Source organism: Zootoca vivipara, chromosome 6 (assembly GCF_965207765.1).
Source record: "Zootoca vivipara chromosome 6, rZooViv2.hap1.1, whole genome shotgun sequence".
Lineage (NCBI taxonomy): Eukaryota > Metazoa > Chordata > Lepidosauria > Squamata > Lacertidae > Zootoca > Zootoca vivipara.
The window spans coordinates 91,255,934-91,273,600 of NC_142589.1; the positions used below are offsets into that span (position 1 = coordinate 91,255,934).

At 47.9% G+C, this 17,667-nt stretch overlaps 1 protein-coding gene across 5 annotated transcripts in view; it reads left to right on the top strand.

Annotated features, from left to right (window-relative positions):
• Positions 1 to 16,260: 16,260 nt before the first annotated feature.
• The window catches only part of TLE2 (TLE family member 2, transcriptional corepressor), a 47,231-nt gene continuing 45,824 nt past the window's right edge, over positions 16,261 to 17,667 (top strand). For all 5 annotated transcript variants that reach the window (XM_035118085.3, XM_088673027.1, XM_035118087.3 and 2 more), the window contains exon 1: positions 16,261 to 16,793. In XM_035118085.3, coding sequence (XP_034973976.2) covers positions 16,770 to 16,793 — 24 coding nt within the window. In that variant the 5' untranslated portion in view covers positions 16,261 to 16,769. The remainder of the gene's footprint in view (positions 16,794 to 17,667) is intronic.

Consider the following 17,667-nt stretch of genomic DNA (forward strand, 5'->3'; position numbering starts at 1 on the left):
TCATACAAATATCTCTGGGTGGTTCGCAGAATGGTTTTTACTATTATTATTAATTATTATTAAATTGCCCTTCATGCAAATATCTCTGGGTGTGGCACCCGAACATGTACCGTTTTTTTCTGTGTATAACACCCCTCTGTGTATAAGACACCCCTTATTTTGGGGGACTCAAAATTAAGAAAAATGGGGGGTTGCCCCCATGTATAAGACCACCTCCCCTTTTTAAACATCTTTTTTAAGTAAAAAACAAACAAACCCTAGTCTTATACACGGAAAAGTACAGTTTTTATTTCACAAAATATTTATTTTCCAAACTCTATACACCACTTGATTGGGTTTAAAAACAAACAAACATGCACACATCCAGTTTACAAAATACAAAACAGTGAAATAATAATAATAAAATTTACAGCCCTACTTTAAAACATACAAAAGTTAAAATGCTGAAATGGATTAAAATCTACTCAGACTTTCTAAGCCTCTAGGTAGGCTGGTCTGAAGAAGAATGTTTCTTTGCAGGCAGCAGCGGAGGGTACGCCAAATTCACCTGCTTGATCTCATGAGGCAAGGAGTTCCACAGGGTCGGAGCTTGCACACTGTATGCCACAAACACTGCTTGATTGTAAGGGGGTGGCAGGTGGGGAAGCCAAAGTGGTTTGCGAAAAAGAAAACTATTGCTGAAAAAATTATGTTAGAACATACAGAAAGTCAGAACTACATGGGAATAGACCGGGACAAATCAAAACTTGTACAAACTTTCTAACAGTTTAACCAAGCCCCCTACCCACTCAAGTATCCACTGCCTCAAAAATGCAGTAAATATAAGAAATGATTGTGGAACAGCGGAAATGGGAGGCGGCGTTGCTTTCGTGGGATCAAGTTCATACCTCCAGTGAGGAAGTGCTCCAAAAAAAAACCACAATTCTGTTTCTGCAAAGACTACAAAGCGTGTGATGCAGTGCAACCGCAACGGAAACACCTGTTTGTGAAAACCTTCCCAGATGAGCGAGCAGATGACTACTTCGTACATCCCTAGCACTGAAAATATGACTCCCCAAATTCCTCACCCCCTTAAAATAAACACACAGAGCAGGTTACAGCACTGGAGTTTTTGGCTCAGATGAAAGGCAGGTAACGGAATAGGAGTCTGAAATTGATGCGGCGTGGAGAAAATGAATAGAGAGAAGTTTTTCTTCCAAACACTAGAACTCGTAGCAAGAATCAGGGTGAATAAAAATCTAAAATAAATGTTGGAAATGTAAGGAGAAAGAAGGTTCTTTTTATCATATGTGCTGGTCTTGAAGTAATTGTAAATAGGGACTAGAAACTTAAGGATCTCAAAAAGTTCCGGCTATGGGAAGCTGTTGGGTTATTTCAGCCCCGAGGGCCACATTCCCTTCCGTGGTACCATCCGAGGGCCACATGGCAGTGGTAGGCAAAAGCGGGCGAGGCAACGAATGTTTAACTTAGCACGGTAAGCTGATTTCTACCCGTGCTCTCAAACACCCTCTCTTTTTTTCCTCTGTTCAGACAGTAGAGCCAGTGAATGGGGAAGCCTGGGGAGACTTCTGAGGGCCAGATAGAGAGGAAGGGAGGGCCACATTGACTCATAGGTCTGCAGCTCTCTTCCCCTCCCCCCACAGCTTTTGGTGGAGAAAACAAGTCAGGGTGCATGAAAATAGTCTCTGTGTCCCTGGCTGTCTCCCAGCTGCCCACGTCTTGTGAAGATACCCAAGCTAGAGTATGGTGTTAGGGAATTTTATTGGGGAGGGGGGCACCCAAAGGAGGCTTCATTTGGGAATCAAGATTTGCACAAATGCCCTCAAGGGGACCCCGTCTGATCCTACAACACCACTCTGGTATCGCACCAACACGAACCCCTCGATCGAACCCCTCAAGATGAAGCCCTGTGTAATAAAGGCTCCCTTTCCTACCCTTTCTCTGTTGCCTGAGACTCTATGTAACCATATTTCTTTATGAATGAATACATGTATCTTTATTTCTAAATGAAACCCCCTTTTGCGACTCTGGCAAAGGGCTCTCAGGGATGCAGGGAACAGCCATAATCCTTTAAGCAAGAGGTCAGGTAGCCAGGGTGGTGCTACTCTGCATATCCATAATCCATTCAGGTACCATCTCCTGCCATTCCCGACCCTCCGAAGCCAGAGGCAATACTCACACCTGGACCCATTGTTTTCCCCGCCAGGTACTCAAGGATCCCTTCCCAGATACTTACTGGTACTTGCTTATCAATGTCCTGGGACATCGCACATTGTTACCTTATGCTAATCCTGTTTACCTCCTGTTTACCTGTATGCTAATGTCCCTTGCACCTTCCCCTTTTCTGACGTTTAACCTGTCACAAGTGATGTATGTATGATGCTTTCGATGTGCATTATGGGGTGGTGGTGGGAACTTTTAAAAGTTCTTGCAGCCCTGTTCACGGTGTTCAGTCTGGCATTGAACCTGCTGCGCAGTAATAAACCTTGCTGTTTGCTCTGGATCGTGGCTGGACTCCTTCCTTTTTTATACTCCGCAACGACCACAGGCCCTTGCCTGATGAGCTGCGTGGCTGAGCATTCTCGCACCCAGAATTTTGCCCTAACAATGGAAAGGGTTGTGCTTTAAAACTTCCGAAGACAGAGATTCTTGCATTGCAAGAGGGTTGGTCTAGAGGACCCTCGGGGTCCCTTCCAGCTGTTCTATGATTCTACAGCAAAAGAAAGAAAGAAAGGCTACTGCAATTCTAGGCTGCATCAACAAAAGTGCCCAGATCATGAGAAGTCATAGTGCTGCTCTAAAAAGGCAAAAAGGCAAAGGACCCCTGGACGGTCAAAGGCAACTCTGGGGTTGCAGCGCTCATCTCGCTTTCAGGCCGAGGGAGCCAGCGTTTGTCCACAGGCAGCTTTCCAGGTCATGTGGCCAGCAGGACTAAACTGCTTCTGCACAACGGGACACAGTGACAGAGACGAGAGCGCACAGAAATGCCGTTTACCTTCCCGCCACAGTGGTACCTATTTATCTACTTGCATTGGCATGCTTTCGAACTGCTAGGTTGGCAGGAGCTGGGACAGAGCAAAGGGAGCTCGCCCCGTCATGGGGATTTGTACCGCCGACCTTCCGGAAGCCCAAGAGGCTCAGTGGTTTAAACCACAGCGCCACCCACGTCCCTAGTGCTGCTCTATTCTGCCTTGGTCAGACCAAACCTGGAGCTCTATATCCAGTCCTGGTTTAAGGCTATTGACAAACTGGAAGGCATGCAGAGGAAGCCGACCGGGATGGCTGAGGCTCTGGAAACCAAGCCTGATTAGGAACGGTTGAAGGAGTTGGGGGATGTTTAGCCTGGAGAAGAAGAGGCAGAGAGGTGATAGGCCAGCCATCTTCAAATATCTACACGGAAGTTGGGGGCAAGCTTGTTTTCTCCTGCTCTGGAGGGTAGGACTCGAACCAATGGCTTCAAGTTACAAGAAAGGAGATTCCGACTAAACATCAGGAAGAACCTTCTGACTGCAGGAGATGTTTGGCAGTGGAACAGACTCCCTTGGGAGGTGGTGGACTCTCCTTCCTTGGAGGGTTTTGGGTTTTTTTTAGCAGAGGTTGGGTGCCCCCCAGGCAGGGATGCTTTAGCTGCGATTCCTGCTTTGCAGAGGGTTGGACTAGATGACCCTTGGGTCCCTTCCAACTCTACAGTTCTACAATTCTGGTGGTGCAGCTACCTTCCCTGGGGCTCTGCCTCCTATATAACTGAGAGCTTCTTGCAGAAGGTCACAGCAACTTCCTGCTTCGATAGGGCAACGCCGTCATCACAAAAATGGCCTCTCGCAGCTGCGGTTAAACATTGTCATGTCACAGAGATGCTCCCTGCTGGCAGTACCCGTGTCAGAGATTATCCTGACAGTAAGAGCTGTTCGGCAGTGGAATTTGCTGCCAAGGAGTGTGGTGGAGTCTCCTTCTTTGGAGGTCTTTAAGCAGAGGCTTGACAGCCATATGTCAAGAATGCTTTGATGGTGTTTTCCTGCTTGGCAGGGGATTGGACTAGATGACCCTTGTGGTCTCTTCCAACTCTATGATTCTATGATTCTATGATCTCCGTGCAAGCAAATCCACGGATGAGAGAGGTTATGAGAAAGAGCCTTCCCATTTGCTACGGTTCCAAAGGGCGCAGCTGCAGAGGCCGGCAGAGATGTTGGCAACCTGCTTTGGGGGGGAAACCAGAATCTTGGCAAGGCTTGAAACCTGCCCTGAAATCTTTGTGCTGGCGATGCGGGTATTTGCAGTTCTGTCGAAAACAAATAAATCCTTGTTTTGCAGACATGATCCTTCCTGCGTCCTTGTGGAAGGCCTTACTCCAGAAACAGACGCAATGGCTTTCGACCTTATCCTTCCAGCTCCTGTTTTCACTTACAGCTCCTGAGTGGCGTCTCAATTATTGATGTCCCTCCTTCCTCCCCCCCCCCCCCCCGAGTCAGCTTCTGCATTAGTGATGCTCGGGGAGGCGAAGGCAGGCTGCTCTGCCTTGACAAATCATCCCCCGATCCACCTGCAACGCCAGGCAGTTCACAGGCAATGAAAAGAATAATCTTTTTTTTAAAAAAATGAGAAAAGCAAGATTTGGGCAGGCTTTATCAGTTGATGGGCATAACAGGACCAAATTTTGCAATGGCTCGTTTACCATAGTTAATCCATTTCTATCCTGCCTTTTCTATCAACAACCTCAGATATGCTGATGACACAACCTTGATGGCAGAAAGTGAGGAGGAATTAAAGAACCTTTCAATGAGGGTGAAAGAGGAGAGTGCAAAATATGGTCTGAAGCTCAACATAAAAAAAAACAAGATCATGGCCACTGGTCCCATCACCTCCTGGCAAATAGAAGGGGAAGAAATGGAGGCAGTGAGAGATTTTACTTTCTTGGGTTCCATGATCACTGCAGACGGTGACAGCAGCAGTCACAAAATTAAAAGACGCCTGCTTCTTGGGAGAAAAGCAATGACAAACCTAGACAGCGTCTTAAAAAGCAGAGACATCACCTTGCCGACAAAGGTCCGTGTAGTTAAAGCTATGGTTTTCCCAGTAGTGATGTATGGAAGTGAGAGCTGGACCATAAAGAAGGCTGATCGCTGAAGAATTGATGTTTTTGAATTATGGTGCTGGAGGAGACTCTTGAGAGTCCCATGGACTGCAAGAAGATCAAACCTCTCCATTCTGAAGAAAATCAGCCCTGAGTGCTCACTGAAAGGACAGATCGTGAAGCTGAGGCTCCAAGACTTTGGCCACATCATGAGAAGAGAAGACTCCCTGGAAAAGACCCTGATGTTGGGAAAGATGGAGGGACGACAAAGGACGAGATGGTTGGACAGTGTTCTCGAAGCCACCAACTTGAGTCTGACCAAACTGCGGGAGGCAGTGGAAGACAGGAGTGCCTGGCATGCTCTGGTCCTTAAGTTTCTAGTCAACAGGGAAGGGTGGGCTTTGAATAATATCCGTCGCTGTTCCTAACACCCCAACCCCAACTCAGCGTTCTCGGCCAAGATGGGTACAAGAAAGAAGGATTCCCATCGGATCTTTAAAGCCGGTTGAAGCTCCAGAACCTCTTGACATATAAAGGGGGGGATTGTTAAGGCGTGTAAGACACCCCCTCTTCCAGACACACGGAGCAATAGCTTTTCCTTCCCACGCCTGTCTCTGATCCAGAGCCGCCACACTTTTTTTTTTTTTGGCAAAAACAGTAAATAGCGTGATTAATAAAAGATTAGGACGAAATGCGACGTATTAAATATTTAGAAGGCGCAGATGCCAGGGAGGGTGGCAGAGGCAAGTAGATCTGGCTCCTGCAATATTTCAGGGGTTGGAGGGGTCCCACATGGGGTGTCGTCTCCCCCTCAACACACCTTGCTGTCCTAATCATTCCAGGCAACAAGCTGATTAATCTCTTCCAGGGGTGAGAAAAGCCTAAGTGAATATTCTTGGCCCGAGTCTACCCTCCTTTGAGCATAGCTCAAGCTGGTAGAGCACTACCTTCTTAATCTCAGGGTCGAGGGTTCGAGCCCCACATTGGGCAAAAGATTCCTGCGTTGCAGGGGGCTGGACTAGATGAAACATGGGGTCCCTTCCAACTCTATGATTCTGTGCCCATTTAGCGCTGCCCCTTCCCCCTTGATGAGCAGGGAGGCACACATGGTCTCTGAGCATGCACAGAGTGCCCCTAGCCCTCCCAGGGATTGCCCGCATGCTCTTTCCTGTTTGCGGCCTTCGTCAGCAACCCTTCAATAATCAGATTCGTAGCGTTCAAAGGGATCCCCTTTATAGTATACAGGTGAAACTCGGAAAATTAGAATATCGTCGAAAAGTGCATTCATTTCATGAATGCAACCTATTATTTTTTCTTTTTCTTTTAATTTTTACAAATGCTTTCTTTTGGAAATTCCACAGTAATAAAACAAATAGTTACAACAATGCAAAAATAAACATCGCTATTACATTTCATTAATTACATTCCATTTAGAATTGACCTGCCTAACGACAAATAATTACAATTATAACAAATAAAGGCTTGACATATCTCGCTTTGCATGTCATGCATCTATCTCATATATTGGTTTCACCTTTTAAGTTGCATTAGTGAAATAAATGCACTTTTCGACAATATTCGAATTTTCCGAGTTTCACCTGTATATAATGTCTGGGTAATATATCCAAACGTTTTTTTTCGTTTGTTTTAAACCGAATTTTCAAGCAGATGGGAGTTTCCTCCAAACTGCAGAAAGATGTGCATGGTCTCTGAGCACAGACAGAGCGCCCCCAGCCTCCCCCAGGGAGAAGCTGAATTCCTGTCCCTTTCCCTCCCTCCCTTGATGGCATATATCCAAACCGGTTTTCTTTTCCTTTGTTCATTTTTAACAAGCCTTTAAATTTCGGAACACTTAGGGAAAGAGGGACATTTTTGCGGCAGAGAAAGTCCCATGGCTCTGCTTCCAATAGGCGCTGGGGCTCAGACAGAAAGCTCTGAGAGGCCACATTTCAAACCCCCAGGCCTTGTCCAGATTCTTTAGAAAACCGCTTTGCACGTGCTCAGAGGCTGTGGCTCCTTTTCCCTGGCGTTTTCCCAAGGCGGGGGAGGCTTTTGGTACGGAAAAGGGGGAGATGGAGAGGAGAGGAGGAGAGGAAGCGAAGCAGATTTTATTTTTATTTTTTTATTGTTGTTGTTTTTTATTGGAAGGCGGCCTTTTGCTGATGGTGGGCGCTGGGGAGGTTTGGCTCCTGATGGCAATCCTGGCTGTTCTTGGAGCTGGAGAAAGAGAGGGAGGGAGCGAGAGAGCGAGAGAGAGGAGCCATCCTTTCTCTCTCCCTCTCCCGCTCTCTCCCTGCCTGCCTCTCCTCTAATGCTTGATTGATAGCCAGCATAAAACCTTGCCAGGGTTAGATCAATGGGTTGCAATTATAGCAGCCAACCACTCAGGAGATGGGAAGGCCGAGGACCCCACGTTACTTTGATTGACAGCACAGAGAGAGAGAGAGAGGGGAGGAGGGAGAAAGGGAGGGAGGGAGAGAAGCGCGGGGGAGTGCTTAGCTATGCACGCAAGGGCTTCTGGGAAATGTAGTTCGCTGCTGCTGGTGGTACCTTACTAGCGAATCAAGTCTCTCTGCTCATCATTAATCGTCTGGCTATCTTGGGGTGGTTTAACCAGCTTCAACCCCCCCATGGGCATAGCCAGGATTCTTGTTAGAACCCCAGTAAAGTATTTTTTTAATTGATTTTTGTTGATTGGGGGAGGGCAGCTGCAAAAATGATGGTTATTACAATCGGTTTATTCACCACCCCTCTAAACAAGAGGGACCCAGGTGGCGCTGTGGTTAAACCACTGAGCCTAGGGCTTGCTGATCAGAAGGTCGGCAGTTCGAATCCCTGTGACGGGGTGAGCTCCCGTTGCTTGGTCCCAGCTCCTGCCAACCTAGCAGTCCGAAAGCACGTCAAAATGCAAGTAGATAAATAGGAACCGCTACAGCGGGAAGGTAAACGGCGTTTCCATGTGCTGCTCTGGTTCGCCAGAAGTGGCTTTGTCATGCTGGCCACATGACTTGGAAGCTATACGCCGGCTCCCTCGGCCAATAATGCGAGATGAGCGCGCAACCCCAGAGTCGGTCACGACTGGACCTAATGGTCAGGGGTCCCTTTACCTTTACCTAAACAAGGAAGCCTGCGTATAAGTAAGAGATTTAGAAACTATTGAAGTCAATATTTTGGGCCACGTGTTGCCCACTTGCTGTCTGTTGGGTCGTACATGCAAAATAGTGGGCCGTTTTGTTTATAGTGAAATTAGATTTATCAGGGGAGGCAAAGCAAAGCAAAGCAAGACAACAACAACAACAACACTGAAACAAACCACAAGCCCCAGCAAATCCATATAAAGCAGGGAGCAAAAATACGTTTAACTGTTTCCGGAAGGTGCATTTATGTTGGGTGCTTGTCATATTTCGATGGCGTGCTATTCCCTGAGAATTTTGGAACAGTGACTGGCTGGCTGTGCAAAGGGCAAGGTGGTCTCTCGGGAAGCCACCTTTGGCGAGAACACCAGGTCCCATCATTCCAGTCCCAGGTACAAGAAGAAATATTCGAAAGAATTAAACCCCTCGTTCAGGCTTCCAACAGAGTACAACGGTTATGGTGGATGGACCCTATGAAAGGGTGTCACTCTGAAAGATGTGGATGTTCAGGATTTCAGCAATGGAAAGTCTTTGTTGACTTAGGGACTCGGGCTATTGTAGTTTCGGCTGTGGTGTTTGCTTTGTATATGGTGTGATGCACACCTGCTACCACACTTTTGGGCTAGGATTTATTCAATTTATTTTATGACCCGGGGTTTTAATTTTGCAGTAACATCGGGGAAGCATCCTGCAACAACCCAGAAATTGGAACGAGGTGTGGACAGTCCAGTTATAAATCCAGAAGAATTAGTTTGCTTGCTTTCCCTATTTCAGGAAGCTTTTAATGTTTGATGTTTTGTTTTTTAACCCCTATACATTTTGTTGGAAGCCCCCCCCCCCGCCCCCCCGAGTGGCTGGAGCAACCTGGTCAGATGGGCAGGGGGTCTAAGAATTAATTCTTGTTGTTATTTATGGGGTTGTGGTACTCCTCGCTTTACTGGACAAGGGAGCCAGCGTACAGCTTCTGGGTCATGTGGCCAGCATGACTAAGCCGCTTGTGGCGAACCAGAGCAGCGCACGCAAACGCTGTTTACCTTCCCGCTGGAGCAGTACCTATTTATCTACTTGCACTTTGACGTGCTCTCGAACTGCTAGGTTGGCAGGATCAAGGACCAAGCGACGGGAGCTCACCCCGTCGCGGGGATTCGAACCGCTGACCTTCTGAACGGCAAGCGCTAGGCTCTGTGGTATAGACCACAGCGCCACCCGCACTGATATAGGTTCTTTATTTTCATTTAAAAGAAACCCGGTCCCCCAGCTGTGTAGGCCCAACTCCTTGAAAGGGCGAGAACTGAAACTGGCGGATCTTGTGATCTCTACCTGTGGAAGCATATCCTGTTGAATCAATTGGACAAGTCCTCTTCCCTTATTATTCCATAGAACAGGGCTGGGACAAATTGGGTGGAAATGGCAGATGCAGTGGGACAGATTTTGGCTAAATTTCAGAACCACCCTAAGGGTATGAGCGGTCAGGACAGGCGTAGGGCTGCCTCTACCTTTTCAGGAGGTATCTAAGCAAAGGTGAGGCAGCCCACCTGCCAGAGGTGTCTCAGTTGCATCTCGAACTCATCTCTTTTCGCCATTTCATGTCACCCATCGGCGTGCTGCTGAATGGCAGCCGAGGTCCCGAGGCTGAAAACGAATCAAAAGGATGAGTTTGGTGGTATAGATGAGTCGGAACGGTGTCAACGGGGAGCGGGGCTTGTCTGACCTCAGCTAGAAGGGATCTTCACAAAATCGGTCCCACCCTACTGAACTCGGCACTCAAGCACAGATATGAGGGCTCAGCTTAAAGCAGTGCAGCCAGCGCTTCTTCAACTAGCGTGTGCTTAAACTGTGGAACTCCCTGCCACAAGAGGATGTGACGGCCACCAACCTTTAGGAGAAGGAACTGGCCAGTTCGTGGGAGGGAGCCGTGAAGGCTCTTCATGGCCAGGCAGAGGCCAGGATGCTTCTGAAAACCAGTTGGCAGAAACCACAGGAGGGGAGAGCTGCTCTCGCACTCGAGTCCCGCTTGAGGGTTTCTCGCAGACCTCGGGTCGGCCGCCGTGAGAAAAAGAGGAGGCTGGGCTTTTTGGGTCGCTGGCCCAATCCAGCAGGTTTTTATCGGGTTCTTATCGGATGGAGCAGCAATTCCACACAGAATAAAACACAGAAGCAATGGAAGGGCAATGCAAGCAATTTGACAAACTCCAAGACAGCGAAAGCAACTATATGACCTCTAAAAAATGACAGGGTGGTTTGCTCAGACATAAAAGGAATGTAGGGAACTAGCTCTGAATAGCCTTCGCCCTGCCCTTATACTCCCAATATATTTCTATTTTACTTAATAATAATAAACCATAATTTGTACAGCCCACGTACTCCTGAGCAAACAAGCATATGGTTGCAAATATAAAACTATATGATTACGACAGGACTGGGATTTCCTTCAAACGCTGCCTCTGCAAAGATAGGCTTGATTTCAAAGGCAATTTTTTAACAAGAAATGTTTTTGCAAAAAATAAAATGCAAATTGGTAAAAAGGGAAATGGTGGTTTGTTATCCACCCTTTGTATAATTCCATCATTTCCAACCATCCCTCTAATAATATATAAAGTTATAACTTGTTCCCGTGTAAAAGGTCTGCATTTGCAAAAATAAATGAAATTTTTTGCAGGTTCTTGGACTGGGAGGCTGAAGAGACTACAATACCCAGAATGCACCGCGGAACAACCCTCCCGAGCTCACACACCCCGCCTCTCTCCCAGTCGTTTAAGCATCCTGCCTCTCTCCCTCCTGATTAGTCTCCCCAAGCTCTGACGTCATAGACCCATGTGGGATCCGGCTTCGCTGATTGGCTACTTTGCCTGCCCCGCTGTAGCCAATCAGCGGAAGCCTACAGTAGCAGAAGCTCAGAAAGGCAATTTAAGGTGGAACTGAATTTTCCCTTTCCACTTACCCAGTGCTATTTTAATAAAAAGTATCTCCTGTTATTCCGTGCATAGAAATATATTTTTTAAATAAACTCTTTGCAGACGTTGTGTGGGACAACAGTGGGGTTTTATTTCTTTATTTCGAGAACCCTTCTGATTGTAAAAAAAAAAAAACACCCCCCCCACAAGGCACTTTACCAAAAAGAAGAAAAAGAAGAAAAAGATAGAAAGATAAAGTCATAAAATCACCACTAAGGAAAATGGACAACAATAATTAGAGACACCCGGAAAGTTAAAATAGCAATAGTCTGAGTTACTGTATCACGTGGGATTACAAGAGTCTTTGCCCCCATCTGCTAACAAAACACGCTCCTTCTTTTCAACACGTGAACTTAAAATTATCCCGAAAATATTCTTCCCACTACCAAAGAAGATAACTAAGCCTTCCTCCATCCAGTGCCTTCAAGATGCATAGATGCTGTCGTCCAGCTGAATATTGGAAGATTAAGGAGAGACAAGAGAAAGTTTGTCTGTGGAACTCTCTCCCACACGAGGCAGTGGTGACCGCCAACTTGGGGGGTTGGCTTCAGAAGAGGATTAGACAAAATCATGGCGGACGTGTCTATCATTGGCTACAAGCCACAACAACTCCGCTCTGCTTCCAAGATCAGAGACAGCGATACTTCTGAATTCCAAAATTGCTCTTGGGCTCAGATCCTGGGTTCCACATAAGGGGGATCTAGTCAGCCTCTGTGAGACAAGGCATGCTGAATTAAATGGGCTAACAGCCTGATCCCAGCAGGTTCTTCTTTTGATCTTCTGCTGCTAAGTGTTCAAATAAGTTAGTCAGGGTGTAAAAAGGTAAAGGTAAAGGTAGCCTTGACCATTAGGTCCAGTCACAGACGACTCTGGGGTTGCGTGCTCATCTCGCTCTATAGGCCGAGGGAGCCGGCGTTTGTCCGCAGACAGCTTCCGGGTCATGTGGCCAGCGTGACTAAGCTGCTTCTGGCGAACCAGAGCAGCGCACGGAAACGCCGTTTACCTTCCCGCCAGAGCGGTACCTATTTATCTACTTGCACTTTGATGTGCTTTCGAACTGCTAGGTGGGCAGGAGCTGGGACTGAGCAACGGGAGCTCATCCCGTCGCAGGGATTCGAACTGCCGACCTTCCGATCGGCAAGCCCTAGGCTCTGTGGTTTAGACCACAGCGCCACCCGTGTCCCGTAGTCACGGTGTACATACGGTACCATCAAATCAATTACAATCCTTTTTTAAAACAACAACAATTCCCAGGGATTCGTATTAACCACAGGGGTCTAAACTTTAGAATCTGAAGTAAAATGCTCTAGAGTTAGGCTGCCCTCCTCGCACAGCCTACTTTCAAAGCGAGCGGCTTCCTCAATTTAACCCTGGGAACCGTAGTTTGCCCCCGTTACAGGGCCTGCAATGCACCCTGAGAAAACTGCAGTTCCTTCCCACAGCCCTCCGCCGTGTGCTTTGAATTAATGGTGTGTAAGGAATAGAACTGTAGAAAAGACCATGAGGGCCAGATCTAGCCCAACCAACCCTTTGCAAGGCAGGTATCTTTTGCCCAGCGTGGGACTTGAACCCACAACCCTGGGACTGAGAGTCTCAAGCTCTACCGACTGAGCTATCCCAGCAGTCATCATTGCTTCTTTTTGTAAGCCAGTTCCCGCAATGAAAGACCTACTAAATAAGAGCCTGAAACTGCTCAGAAGTTTCCAGCAGGCTTTTACTTCTGTATCGCAGTGCGATAGAATTTTTGCAGAAGGACTTACCGCTCTAAAACAGCGAGGCGCTGTTTGTCAGCTGGCCTTCAAGAAACCGCTGTCCCTTTATAAGAAGTGCTTGCAGGATCAGGCCAATGCCATGCCTACCTATTGGTTATTGCAGGGGGTTGTACTAGATGGCCCTTGGCTGGGGTGGGGGGCATTTTCCCTTTCAAATCCACAGTTCTGCGACGGCATTTATTTATTGCAATTTGCATTCGCCTCCCACCTTTGTTCTCCAGAGAACTCAAGGTGTCCTACTTTGGCTTTCTGCCCTCCCGGTACTTAATCTCCACAACAACCCTGCAAGGTAGATTACATGCTGAGAGGCAGTGTGACTGACCCCCACCCCACCAGCAAGGCTTCACAGCCAGTTGAGGATTTCCCAGTAGGTCCCAGTCTGGCACTCTAACCACCACACTGCCGTGGTCTGTACCCCAGAATCCAGTTCTCAGGCTGGCCCCCCAGATGCACGACTCAAAACACAAGAGCGACATTTTCCAGCAGCTAGACTGGTGACTGGAAGCGGCCGCCATATAACACCGGTCCTGAAAGACCTATACAGTCATACCTCGGTTTAAATACGCCTCGATTTGAGTACTTTCAGTTTAAGTACTCCGCGGACCCGTCTGGAACGGATTAATCCACTTTCCATTACTTTCAGTGGGAAAGTTGGCTTCAGGTTAAGTACGCTTCAGGTTAAGTACAGATTTCCGGAACCAATTGTGTACTTAAACCGAGGTAACACTGTATTGGCTCCCAGTACATTCCTGAGCAAAATTCAAACAGTTGGTGCTGCTGACCTTTAAAGCCCTAAACGGCCTCGGCCCAGGATACCTGAAGGAGCGTCTCAACCCCCATCGTTCTGCCCGGACACTGAGGTCCAGCTCCGAGGGCCTTCTGGCGGTTCCCTCGCTGCGAGAAGCCAAGTTACAGGGAACCAGGCAGAGGGCCTTCTTGGTAGTGGTACCTGCCCTGTGGAACGCCCTCCCACCAGATGTCAATGAAATAAACAGCTAATCTGACTTTTAGAAGACATCTGAAGGCAGCCCTGTAAAGGGAAGTTTTTAAAAGTTTGATGTTTTATCATGTTTTTAATGTTCTGTTGGGAGCCTCCCAGAGTGACTGGGGAAACCCAGCCAGGTGGACGGGGTATAAATATATTATTATTATTATTATTATTATTATTATTATTATTATTATTATTATTATTATTTCCCCTCCTGCGGTTTCGAGCAACTGGGCAGAGCCGTCAGGGCACCCAAAGCAGTCCTTCATCTCAGTGGTCCCTCAGCCCATCAACTGTAAATACCATAAGATAATAACACCAGCCTACCTTGCAGGATAGTTGTACGCAGAATTTCCCCGACAGTATCAGGTTGGATATTTCAGCTGGTTAGAGCATGGTGCTGATAACATCAAGGCCTGCAGGTTCGTACAGCTGCATATTCTTGCATATATTGCAGCAGGGGTGGGCTGGATGGTGCTTAGGGTTCCCCCTCGCAACTCTACGATTCCAAGAAACGCAGAATACATCCTAACACGGCAGTTCCTAAAGCGGGTGGTCCGTCAGACTTTGAAAAGCTGGTATCAAGTTGGCCAGCTTTGTTTAATTAACGAAACAGCACGGATTGTATTTTGAACCCCTTCGTGGTCTACGGAAACCGCTGTTATGAATAATGCTTCTCCTAGGGTAGCGGGTGCTGGGGGTGAGTTTGTGGGGCCAAGGGGATGGGCCCACCCCCAAAAAAAGTTTAGGAATCACAGCTCTAAGCCATTGCACTGCTCTGGCGAGGGCAGTGTGCCATAGTGTGACCAGGGTTTGAATCTGCCCTCCCCGCATCTCGCTCAGCCATGAAGTTCACTGGCTGTGACCTTGGGGACCAATCCCAGCCACTCTGGGTGGCTTCCAACAGTTATAAAATCACAGTAAAACATCAAACTTGTAAACAAAGCTGCCTTCAGATGTCTTCTAAAAGTCAGATAGTCATTTATTCCCTTGACATCTGATGGGAGGGCATTCCACAGGGAGGGTGCCACCACCGAGAAGGCCCTCTGCCTGCTTCCCTGTAACTTGGTTTCTCGCAGGGAGGGAACTGCCAGAAAGCCCTCAGAGCTGGACTTCTGTGCCCGGGATGGACAATGGGGGTTGAGACGCTCCTTCAGGCATACAGGCTATATCCAAATATGGGTGTGAGATGCTGACTCCCCTAAATTCCTGTTTCCAGTAGGTGTTAGAATTTACCCTAGGCTTGGGGAGTTAAACTGGATGCCAGATTCCTAATCCCTGTTCAGGAGAGCACCTGGGAGATGGGCCATTAGGAGAACAAAGGAAAGACAACGGGTCATTAAGGACAAGGAGAGGAGGCTCTGCAAAATGTGTGGGACCCATCCTCCATCTCTGAGTTAGAGGACATAAACCACAGTTTAGCATTGAGAGTTGGCTGCAACGCGGCACAGAGGCTGTTAAAGGCGGCAAGCTGGAGAGAGGGCCAGAGCACAATGGCTGATTTCTGTTTGAACCTGAAGCCCCAGCTATGAGAGGAAGAGGTTGCAAGCTGTTAAAGGTGGCAAGCTAGAGAGAGGGCTGGAGCATGATGACTGATTCCTGTTTGAATCCGAGGCTCCGGCTGTGAGGGGAAGAGGTTGCAGGCTGTTAAAGGCGGCAAGCTAGAGAGAGAGAGTGCCGGAGCACGATGGCTGATTTCTGTTTGAACCCGAGGCTCTGGCTGTAGGAGAAGCTAATTACATATATGAGGTCTGACACTTCTGTTTCTAGTGTATCTGAAGAAGTGTGCATGCACACGAAAGCTCATACCAAAATATAAACTTAGTTGAAGGTGCTACTGAAGGAATTTTTAGATAAACCACAGATACTTACGTAGGGCTGTCGTACGTCTGTGAATTTCCCGGACTTTTTAAAATAGATTTTGCAAAGAAAGCTCAACGACTTTTGCATCTAGATTTCCCCTTTTTGAAACACGGCGACCCTACCTTACGACACCCAGTCGCGACTCATTCCTGAAAGGAAACACGGGTCTCCTGGAGTCCGGAGCGACTCGGGAATTGTGCAAAAATACACAAGAGCCCCTTCTACATCTTGCCGGCGACCCGTGAGGTTGCCACATCTGGGAAGCCAGCAAACAGGATCCACGCACCACCCTCCCCTCCTGCGGTCCCCAGCTCTAACCATTAGCCGCTACTGCCTCCCTTCCAGAAAGAGTGATAAGCCACAGCGGTTTGTCCTTCTTCGGGTTGGAAGATCCACCTTAAGCTTCCCGTTTGATAGATCTTCCCCTGGGCTCCCAATAGGCAGCTCCTATTGCAGACAGGGACTGCTGTTGAAATCCGGCCAGATTTTCGCCTGACCTTCTGTTTGCGTTCTCTTCTCCCTCTCCAGCTCCCTCCCTCCCTCCACACTCCCCACCCCGGCCAGCCCCCCCCCCACAAAACCCCCCTAAAACATCTCCTCCCTTTTCTTTCCAGCAATTGCACAAAATCTCCCTTTGCTCCCACCCCACTGAGTCTTCTGACCCCCACATTCCAATGGGGAGAATTTCCTCCTCTGCTACTTCCAGCCTTCGCAAAGGAAATATTGTTTTTGGCACGATTTTCTTTTAAGGGATACAATTCTTTTTAATTGATTAAAAGAAAAACAACAACAACAACAACAACCCTCTACTTAGATCTGGGGAGCTTCGAAACGGGGAGGGGGGGGAGTCTTCTCTCTCTCTCTCTCCCCTCCTTTTGCTTTTCGAGTTATTTTTTCCGGATAATCTGAAAGAAGAAAAAGGAGTCTCTCCTTTCTCCTTGGGTGGGGTTTTGTTTTTTGGACGGGGGGGGGGGGTTATCCCCCAGGATGTATCCACAAGGACGACATGGTGTAAGTATCAATATTTGGATTTTTTGGGGGCGTGTGTGTTGTGGGGGTGGAAAGGCACATGCCAAAATGTCGTGAGAAATCTGGGTTTTGGTGAAAGAATCTGGGTTTTCGTGGGGGTTTTTTTTAAGGGGGGAGGAGGAGGAGGAGGAGGAGGGGGTTTCAATTGTGACAGGATTTTTAACCTTTGCAGGTTAAAAAACAGGTAAACCATTCCCCCGTGCAACCCTAGGCATCTTTACTCAGAAGTAAGGCTGTGTTGAAGGGGGATCCTCGCTCAGGAGACCTGTGCGGAAATGTAGCCTTGCTGTGAGAAGAGGAGTTAGCCCTTGAAATTCTGTCGCTTCTCTGATATAATTACGGATTAATAATATTGTGGTTAGGAGTTGTTGTTTTTTGCACGGTATATATTTTCCACCTTGCTCCAATGGAGTCCTCCCCAAAAGGATCCTGAGGGGTGCTTCAAGTTGCAGTTTAAAATACAAAAAAAGAGGGGGGAGACTTAGCGTTGTTTGGGGGACAGGGTCTGAGGAGCTGTCCCCGCTCATGATGACAAACTTAATGATGCGAGCCGCTAGCTGCAAGGAGCGGCAACTCTCTCAGGGGGTGCAACAGGGAACCTCACCTCCTGGCAGGCATAGTCCTGCTGCCTCATTTGCCTCAGCGGGGATCCCTTGATCTGGGGGCGCCTGGGGAATGGCCATGGCTGAATTAGCTTCTCCCTGCCCAGGCTGGTCGGCAGGAACAGGGACTCGCCAAGAGAAGCGACAGGCAGACGCTCCCGAGGGCAGCTACTAAGGCCGAGTTTGTACTGTGGCACCGGTCAGAACAACTCATGGGCGCAGAAATAAAGTGACCCGAAATGAACTTCTTGGGT